The 10,382-nt window shown below is 50.8% G+C and overlaps 1 protein-coding gene across 1 annotated transcript; it reads right to left on the reverse strand.

Moving 5' to 3' along the window:
• Nucleotides 1-1,505: 1,505 nt before the first annotated feature.
• Dll1 (delta like canonical Notch ligand 1) lies at nt 1,506-10,332 on the reverse strand. The gene is made up of 11 exons (XM_008843401.2): nt 9,396-10,332; nt 8,886-9,179; nt 8,134-8,194; nt 7,657-7,914; nt 5,826-5,886; nt 5,149-5,279; nt 4,854-5,023; nt 4,524-4,740; nt 2,513-3,311; nt 2,280-2,397; nt 1,506-2,183 (listed from the first exon to the last, which is right to left on the reverse strand). Exons 1-11 carry the CDS (start codon nt 9,447-9,449, stop codon nt 2,178-2,180), a joined length of 2,169 nt encoding a protein of 722 aa, XP_008841623.1. The 5' UTR covers nt 9,450-10,332; the 3' UTR covers nt 1,506-2,177.
• Between the last annotated feature and the right edge of the window lie 50 nt (nt 10,333-10,382).

A 10,382-nucleotide genomic window follows, 5' to 3' on the forward strand; every position in this document is an offset into this window, starting at 1 on the left:
GGTGAGTCACCATTGGCCCACTCACATCTATGCTTTTATATAGCTGTTTTAACCCATGTACCTGAATTTCCCACTGCAGGTGGCATAAACTCAGAATCTAAGAACCTACCTGAGCTCAGATTAAGATGTCAGCTTCCAGCAGAGCATTGAGATTCACAGTGAAAAGTTTTAAGTCACCTACTATTTTCCTCAAGCAGGTCACTTGCTTTCCCTAGATAGAAGATAAATTCTCCTTTGGATTTACAAGAAAGTTGGGAAGATGAAAATGATGTTATGTTTAAGTGCTTTTGTAGGCTGGGCTTCACAAGAATCCCAGCGTGTTATATACTCTGAAACCAGATGAGTTTATCAGTCATCACTCATCCCTAACCACCTGCAGAAGTGGAGTTGCACATAGGCCTCATTCATTGCCTCTCCCCAGGTCCCCAGATGCAGAGAGCCCCTAAACAGGCAAGAGAAAGGCTGAGGATGGAAGGGGCTTGGGCCCTGCTACTATTCCATTAGGCATTATTTTATACTAACAGCCAAAGTGGTCCTCAGTGAGGACAGGGCTGTGTCATGTTGGAGACAGAAGTAGCTATGGAAGTGGGCTTTCTCAGCAGTGTTTGGTCCCATCATCAAACCCATTGGTGGGCTCGGTGCATAGAATAATATGTGGTCTGCTCTATCTGCTCCTTTAGTTAACGATACCAAAGAGGCTCTCTCCTACTACCTCTGTACCCAGGAATAAGCCCCCATTTTCCCAACGTAGACTTACCATCTGAGAGCTGACAATCTGCACAGATCCCTTGAACCAGCAACTCACAAAGACGGGTCTTAAATTCCCAGATAATATTGGTGGTAAGAAGCTACATTTCTGACAAGCGATGACCAACAAATATACTAGGGAAAAGTTACAATGCCTTGATCTTAATGTCGATGCAGTTACTTATGAATCCAGAGCCAGGAGCTTCACACACAAGCTCCAGCTTCCTCACCTGTAAGGTAGGAATAACAATGCTGGCCTCATGAGTACCACTGGGACTGATGAGGCATCACATGGAACATAGTTAATGAAGGCCTAGCATACAATAAAGTGCTCAGTAAAGAGCACATTTGATGCTATTTTCTGTCCCACCATGACTTTGCTTAAATTATCAAGCAGAGAGCTTTTTGAATTAACTAGAAATGAACTTGCAAACAAATAAATATTGACCAAAGACAGAAAGCTTTGGCCATGGAAATACAAAAGTACCCCACAGATATTTGACCCCAATGAATCTTTTTTTCAGTCTTTTAAAAAAATAAAAGGCCAAAGAAGTGATCAGCACTGAGGATGAGAGCCACTCTCATGGAGACAACTTTTGATAGCCAATCAGGAACTCAGAGGAAGCAGAGAAAATGCTTTCAATGCTCCACTGAAATCAGGCAAAGACTACAAAGATACCCACACCATCCCACTTTTCATGGTCTTGTGAAAGGGGTGTGTGAGTACACCTCAGCACCTTAGAAACCACACCTGCAGATTGTAGTTCATTATATTTATTTTGGAAAAATATTTTAAAAAGGAGTTTCTTCATTAACAAAACAGTAAAAAAAAAAAACTCAAATAACATTTGCACAATATTCCATAAATACATTTATATACAAAAAATATAGTCACATAAACCCGAAGTGCCTTTGTACATATTTACCAAAATTTAAATTATAAAAAATGAACATCACAAAATACTCAAGCTTTACAGATATAATGAAAAATATTTTTACAAATCCAAAAAATAACACACTTTTTTTTCCATCTAGAAAAAAACACATTTCAGTATCAAAAAGGACAGTAAAGGCAGTTTGTGTTTCTAGTTCAAGGAAAGACTGGCTCATAGTAATCCAAGAGAGAAATGTCGGCAGTGCGTGCTTCCTATACATATCAAGTCACTCATCCATTTAAATATATACTCTTAAAAGCAACTGTCCATAGTGCAATGGGAACATCCAGCAGGCAGTGCAGCGGCACCCAAAGCCCACAGGCTGGCAGAGTTGGGCACCTCTGCTAACTCTGAGAGGAGAACCAGCTCTGCCTGAACCTGTTTCTCAGCAGCAGTTCCTGGGGTCTCCCTTTCCTCTTTCAGCAGCATTCGTTGGGGCTATATCCTTGGAATTTTATTTAAGAGAAATGGGAATTTTGCCACATCACTTCCATCTTACACCTAGAGGGGCCCAGGAGACAGGACAGGAAGTTAGCTGCAGACAGAGATGGACCCTCTCCGCATCATCCACATCTGACAAGTACACTGCACACTGACCTCAGTTGCTATGACACACTCGTCCTTCTCCTCAGATAGAACATACACCGACTGGTACTTGGTGTCCTTTGAAGTGGAATAGACAGACTCAGGCCTTTTTCTGTCAGGGTCTTCCCCACTGAAAGGAAAATTGGAGAGAACCACAATAAACACATAATAATGTGATTGAACGAGGACATGTCCAGAACATAGAATGGCTTTCCTGCCCTCCCCACCCACCCCACAGCACGCACCCCCTGAGTGTTGAGGTGCCCTTCTCTTCTCCTGTAGAGCCCTGTGGCTGGCACTTGGTGTCATGCTTGCTGTGTGCATCCCTGATGGTGGTTTCATCTCCCTTGAGGTCTCGCACGAGGTTATAGTCCACAGTGGGGTATCGGGCCTTAAAGCTACTCTTGTCAGAACCATGGTCCCCATGAAAGTCCGCCTTCTTGTTGGTGTTCTTGATCTGTGTAGCCCCAATGATGCTAATGGAAACATCTTTCTCACGCTGGCAATTGGCCAGGTTGTTCATGGTCTCCGTCTCTCCCCGGCAGGGGTCAGCTGGGAGCTGGCGCTTCTGTAGCCTCAGCCGGATGCAGACCACCACAGCAGCACAGCCCAGCAGCAGCATGAGGACAAGCACCACCCCAGCACACACAGCCACCCAGGGGAAGGGCCCACCCTGGCCCTCCACATGCTTCTCGCTAAGGTCCACTACCATGGGGCCCTGTGGTGGCTCAGGGAGCAGGAACTGGCAGTTGGGACCGCCATAGCCCTGGGCACATTCGCACACATAGCGCTGGCCCCTCTGGTGGCAGGTGGCCCCATTATGGCAGGGTGCATGCTCACACCTGCTGACAGGGGCACTGCAATTCCTGCCTGTGTAACCAGGTGGGCAGGTGCAGGAGAAGTCATTCACACTGTCCCGGCAGGTGCCCCCATTTGCACATGGGGAGGAGGCGCAGTCATCCACATTGTCCTCACAGTGCCTCCCAGAGAAGCCAACCTGGCAGCGGCACAGGTAGGCATTGACGAGGTCCACACACTTGGCACCTGGAACACAGGGCAGGAGAAGTCATGCATGTGTACATATCATGAAACAGGCATGCTGATGCAACACTATGAGTCTGCCATTTACACAGATTACAGGTACAAAGACAGTCTAGTTTTGTACCACATAGCCTAGGATTCCAAAGACAAAGCCCAGGTTGAGACCCATATTGCTGAGATAATAAGATCTAATGTCCCTTTTTTTCAATACTGAAGATTGAATCCAGAGCTTTACACGTTAGGCAAGCTCTCTGCCAATGAGCTACATACTCGGTCCTCTTTTTAAATGTTTTTTTTATTTTGATACAGGGTGAGGCTGGCCTTGAACTTGATTCTCCTGCCCCAGCCTCTGGAACATCTGGGATTACAGGCCTGTTCCACCATGTCCAGCAATAAGAGCTAATGCGTCTAGGTCACTGTTTTGACAGACTGCAAAACATTCTGCCTGATCACTGCATTCATCTCACAAAACCACCAGAAAAGGGAAGAACACTTCTAGATCCATATTACAGGTGGAGAAACTATGGCTGTAAGAGGATTCCACGTTCACCAATAGCACCCTGTTAGTGAGGAAAGCAGGACTGAAAACAAGAAAGGAAAAAAGAGAGGGAATGACAGAGGGAGGAAGGGAGGAAGAGAAAGAAGGAGGAGAAAGGAAGAAAGGAGAGAAGGGAGAGAGGGAGGGAGGGAGGGAAGGGAAGGGAAGGGAAGGGAAGGGAAGGGAAGGGAAGGGAAGGGAAGGGAAGGGAAGGAAGGAAAGAAGGAAAGAAGGAAGGGCAACCACTGGGCCCAGCTTCCCTCCTGAGTCTATTTTAAGTGCCCTGACCTCTCATTAGCAAGAGGCTCCTGGTACACAAAGCATGCCTCCTCACACAGTGACATGCCTCCTCAAACAGCTATCTAGAGCTGGACTTCTTCCAAAAGTACTATGACTATGGTTCCATCTAAGCAGGACCTGCAGAGCCATGGATAGTGTCAGGTTCCTGAACAGTGCTGACCCTGAGCAAGTTATGTCCTGATGACCAGGGCATTTCCTACATTATGAATGTGAGATTAACCCTCCTCTCGGTCATCCTCCTTTCTGAAATCTCATGGAGTAGACTAAGGGATCCACAAACCCAAGATAGCTCACAAAGCAATGTGCTCCTCTGATAAGAATATACATGCTTCTAGGACCAATCTCCCAAGATCCCGTTGTCCCTCATCAGCCCTCACCATTAGAACAGGGGGAAGAGCTGCAGAGATCCATCTTCTTCTCACAGTTGAAGCCGGAGAAGCCCAAAGGGCAATGACAGGTGTAGCCTCCATCAGGGTTGTCTGAACACCGCCCCCCGTTGAAGCAGGGACCATCTGCACAAGTCATGGCACTCAGCTCGCAGACCTTGCCATAGAATCCAGGAGGACAGGTGCAAGAATAGCTGTCCTCGAGGTCCTGTACAAGGAGGCCATGAGAGGCTTTCTAAAGCTGTTCCAAGAAAGCTATATGCTTTATTTAAAAACAGGGCTCCTGTCTTCAGATAGGACAGTGCAGTAAATCCTACTCACCGTGCAGCTCCCTCCATTTCTGCAGGGGCTTGGGGCACACTCATCAACCTCCAGCTCACAGTTGGCGCCTGTATACCCAGGTCGGCAGGAGCATGTATAGCTCCCCTGGCCTGTGTTGGTGCAGGTGGCTCCATTCCTACAGGGTTTATGGTGTGTGCAGTAGTTCAGGTCTGCCAGGGGTGGAGACAGGAAAAAGGACAGGAAGCCCAATGTCAAATACAGGAAGAATCTATTTTTCCAGTGGGCAAAGGGGTGCTTTGAGGGGACCTGACAATCCTAGGGAGAAGGGGCTTACCCTGGTTGCAGAAAAGTCCCCCCCAGCCTTCCTGGCAGTTACACTGCCAGGGCTGCTGGCAGGTACCATGGAGACAGCCTGGGTATCGGATGCACTCATCACAGTAGCGGCCCTGCCAGCCGACTCTGCACCTTGGAAAATGTATAATACAATCACATGGCTATTTCTAGATTCATAATGGCATTTTCACACAGTAGAAAACATTTCCAGCATCCCCAATAAGCCACTGGTCCTCAAATTAGTCAGGACATTGGACCACCTTGGACCTTTAAAACACCTGAGCTATCCCCCTTAAAGGGTTTGGTGAAAGACACAGGGTCCACCCTGGGTGCCTCTAACATGTGCAAGATCTGAGGACAATGGATATGAAATCTCATTTTCCATACCAACTTTTTAACTGTGCCCTCTATAGTTTCATAACTATGAGAAGCTTAAGTTAAAGGCAAATATATGCTTATACATTTCCAGACCTTTGCTAGAGTAACAGTCCGCACTCGACTGACTCCCTGGGGGTGTTTTACATATTACAGGTGAAAAGAAGAAAAAGCGAGCCAGGCATGGTGGTGTTTGGGAAACTAAGGCAGAAAGATCATGTGCTCAAGGTCAGCCTGGGCTGATAGAAAGACCCTTGTCTCAAAGGGGGGAAAGAATGCCAAAACTTAACTTTGAAAACTTACTTGCATTCCCCTGGCTTGTCACAAAATCCATGTTGGTCATCACACCCTGGCAGACAGATTGCTGCAAGGTAATAAAATCACAGGTTGAGCCCTGCCAGGCCTTCTCCAGTACCACCAAGTGGGACTAGGGCAAAACTAGCAGTGTCCAACTCTATGGTTCCTGGCTAAGTAGATCCTAGACTGCAGAGCCCTGGCTCACCATGGCTGGTGGTTTTGGACTTCACTCAGGCCTAGGATGAGCATTCTTCTTAACACAGTGCTTTGAGGACAAAAGGGCTTTCGGAAGCCCCCACCCCCACCCGTCCCCTTTTCTTCTAAAAAAGGGTCAGAAGTCTTCCCCCTCCTCCTCCCCCACTTCCCAATTCTATGCACAAAGCTCCACCTCTTAATATCCCAGAAAGTGTGTGTGCAGATAAGAGTGGACAGCTGGTGTGCAGCGTGCAGGGCAGGACAGCTGCTCCATTGTCTCTTCCCTCCCGCAGCTGCCCCAGCACAACAATGCCACCCCCCCACACACCCCAGCCTTAGCCCGCGCACATAAGCGTGCACATTCCCTTCTACCAATGGGAGCAAGCAGTGTCTCCACTGCCTATCCTTAGAGAGATCTAATCTATGGCACGCGTGGAGCAGGGGCAGGGAGAGACCCCAGTGCTTGAATAAGAAGAAAAAAGTTTAGATTTCTGGCTACCCTAGAACCATTTGCTAAGAGAAAGGAAAACTACAGTGAAGGGTATGCCCGAGGCCAGAGGCCACTGAAGGGGTGGGGGGTGGCCACAGACTGAGGCTTTGAGCTGGCTCACTTCCCTAGTTATGAAACTCATTAATGAGCAGCTCCTCCAGTTCTTAAGAAAACAGCCAGCTCTGGCCAAGGCGCGGCTTCAAAGGCACTGCAGAGTCGTTTAAGGAGATGGGAAGAGAGGCAACAGTCACATCCAGCTCTAACTGAAGTGCAGACTCCCTTATCCCTAACACAAACCAAAGCTAAGAAACTACTCCATATCCTCTCTCAGGCACAGAATCCAAAGTTCAACTGTTCCAGGGCAGAAAAATGAAAGTTCACCAAGCCCTGACTGGAAGGAAATGCCATTCCTACAGATCGGACAGATGAGGCCTCAGAAAACTGGAGAGAGATCCACTGAGCTTCATATGAGCCAAAATTGAGCAGGAGTCCTCCCTGTGGCCCTGGTCCTCTGGTCTGAAGAGGCTTTACAGGACATCAGTAGCTGCATTTCTTTTCAGGCAGCATGCTGTGACATTCAGACAAGACAGGGCACAGCCCCTGTGCCCCTGACCCATGAAGTCTTGCAGCCTGCCTCAACTGGCTGTTCACAGTCCAGAGGAGTAAAGATTTCCCCTTAGGACAGTATACACAGAGTACATCACAGGGAATCTTTAGAAATGGCTTACTCTGTGGGCAGGTCAGACACCCTAACTCTGGGGAGGAAAGGGAGGGCTTCTCAATGAGACATTGTCACAGCAAGAACTTTGGTGGAAAATGAGCCCTCCACATCCCCTCTCTGTCCCTCCCTTCCTTCCTCCCTTCCCTTTCTAAAGGCTCTGGGGAGAGCTCAGCCTTACTTCCTGACCCCTGGCCCTGTCTCTGAACTCCTCCCTGTAAAGAAAGGCAGCTTCCTACAGTGGATACACAATCTCCCTTTTTAAACCACCCCAGTTGAACCTAACTGCCACTGTCTATAAGAGCTTAGCAAGGCACTTCTGCTCTCTGGGCCTCAGTTTCCCCCCATTAGAACACCTCTGCCACTCCTTACTACTGAGTCCTGTGCCCCTCCCCATAGATAGACGGTTAGGAGTCAGCCTCCAGAGGACTCACGTTCAGTGCAGTACTGCCCTTTCCAGCCAGGATCGCACACCTTCTCGCCTCTCTCCCCACAGGTGAAGTGGCCAAAAGCATCATCCCGGGGTCGGCAGAACACAGAGCAACCTTCTCCATAGTAGTGTTCATCACACACAAAGCGATAAGAGTATCGGAGGTCTGTGCGGCCACTACTGTGCAGATCCTGAGACCACTCCTCACCCACAGTCAGATGCCTCTGTGTGGTGAGGCGGCTGATGAGCCTTTCTGGGTTTTCTGGGAGAGAAGATGCTCAGGTTGGTCCTGATCAACACCCAGAGGCTAGGAACTGAGGGAATGGCAGGATGCTGTCATCATGGAAAGGTGACCAAGGACCCTTCTTCTCTGAGCTCCAGGGTAGGTGTAGAATGGAAACATCAGAGGATTTGGGTGGGTGGGTAAAATCAAATGTGTATAAATGAGGAGTCTGCATAGTTTGGGTGTTTGGAGTCTTACCTGTTGCGAGATCATCCGGAGAATCTGTGTGGAGGGCTTCAATGATCAGAGAGAAGGTGCCCTGGGAGAAAGAGAGAATGCCTGATAAATCAGAAATGAGGAGGAAGAGGAGGAGGTGGAGGGGAAGGGAGAGGGAGAGGGAGAGGGAGAGGGAGAGGGAGAGGGAGAGGATGAGAAGAAAAGACAGTAGGACAAATAGGTCTGGTGGCTCAGACCTCTGTGTTGGTGCCGGGGATGGACAAGTCCTATCACTTTCCTTACCGAAATAGAAGACCTTTTAAAGAGTGGTTTCCTGGTGGGTTTTGTTTGTTTGTTTGTTTGTTTGTTTGTTTTTCCTCCAATCTGTTAGTACAAGATACTGTGCTTTTAAAAGGGAGAGAGTGCTGGAGCTAACTGTGGGGTTGTGGAAGAGGAAAAGGCAGCTGTCATTGGGTGGAGGGGAAGTCGCTGAAGACCTAGTCACAATCAGCAGCCTAGGAGCAAGGAACCAAGAGCTCTCACCACCTTAGGGGTCTCACCAAGCGGTGTGAAAAATGCTCCCGGCTGGCAAAAGGCTCCTGGTGCTCGGCCTCCCCTCATGTCCCAAAAACTCAACCTCCAGAGACTGCCGGTCAGTACCAGGTAAGAAGTCTGGGCAGCAGGCATGCCTTTGAGGGATACCCAACCCCTACCAGCTCCTGGTGCTTTCCTCCGTCTGCCCCCAACCCCCCGGCCCTCTGGGCCCAGCTGCGTGTGCGCAGGTGCCCACTCACTGGCCAGGTGAAGCCGAAAGGGAAACGGATGGGGTTGCTGAACGCAGAGTCGATGCCCGAGCCATCCGGCAAGCTGAAGGAATCGACGCCCAGCACTGGTGTGACCGCGCTGCCATAGGTGCAGGGAGGCTCCGGAGACACGCTGGCCTGGTAGTGCTTGAGGCATACGCGGAAGAAGGTCCTGCAGGCGCACGGCGGGCCTGAGCCCCCGTGGCAGCAGTTGCGGTTCCCCAGCAGCCCCTTCTTGTTGACGAACTCCTGCAGCTTCAGCTCAAACACGCCGGAGCTCCAGACCTGCGCAGGGAAGGACCATGAGGACGCACCCGCGGCGGAGGGGCCCAGGGCGCGCGGGCCCTTGCTAGGACGCGTAGGCCGAGCGCACCGCAGCGCCCGTCCGGAGCCGAGCAGCGCTCAGGGTCGTAGCTGCCGGAGTCACTTGGAGATGGACAGCTGATCCGCTCGTCCGGTTCCCCGCCCTCCACCGCGCTGCAGCCCCGCCCGGCCCCCTACCTGGCACAGCAGGGCCGAGACGACGGCGAGGGCTAGCGCACTCCGACGACCCATGGTACCGCTGGACGCCCCGGCTCTCCGTCAGTCTCTCCTTTTCTCTCTTCTTCAAAGATCAGGAATGCCAGGAAAGTCAATGTGACCCTGGAGCAGGAGCGGAAAGGCGTCTCTCTCTATTCCAGGTGGGATAATAAGAGCCAGTTGCTTTAGGAGGTGCGTCCCTCGATGGGGGATTGGGGGTGGGAGGACAGAGCTCTGCGAGGCACTGAGAAAGGGCAACTTTCGGTTTCCTCCTCTGGTTTCCAGTCCAAGAGTAGGTGAGGGTCGCCTGCTTCCTGGTTTTGTCTTAAGCTTCTTCGCAGAGAGAAAGAGGAGAAAGAAGAGAAGACAGAGAGAGAAGAGAGTCCAGATATTCAGCTTAATTCCCAAGAGAGCTTGCAGTGGCTTCCTCCGGAGGCCGATTAGAGTGTGGCGGTCTGGAAATCCCACCGGAGAGGCGATAATCCGGGGCCCCGAGGGGCGCGGAGGGGACGGACAGCAGTGGTGGCAAGGGCTGCGGTGCGCGCCCTGGTTCCCTGCCGGGTGTCACTCGGCGGCGGCTGCCGCTCCCAGAGGGTTCTGAACCTGGGTCTCCGGCGCCACCGCAAAGCTTAGCGTCTTCCCCCAGAATTCAGCCAATGCCATCCGAGAACATCCACACAGGACCCGAGGCAGGAGCGTGGAAGGCTTGGTGCGGCGCGGGTGCTCTCCGGTGACCTGCCTGGATCCGACCTGATACCCGCGGGAGCGCGCCGGAGGATCTGGCCGCGGCCGGCGCTTGCAGCCCTTATATCCCGCCGGCCTCTTGCATGGCTAATGAGATGCAAATGAGCAGCCCCCCAATCTGGCGAGAGCTGTCACAAAGGATCCACTTTTCCAAACCCTCCTCTCAATGGATCGCCAAATGGTCAGTGAGCTGTAAAATGTGCAACCCTCCTCCCCCCCCCCCCC

Source organism: Nannospalax galili, unplaced genomic scaffold, assembly GCF_000622305.1.
Source record: "Nannospalax galili isolate Female #2095 unplaced genomic scaffold, S.galili_v1.0 scaffold60, whole genome shotgun sequence".
Taxonomy (NCBI): Eukaryota; Metazoa; Chordata; class Mammalia; order Rodentia; family Spalacidae; genus Nannospalax; species Nannospalax galili.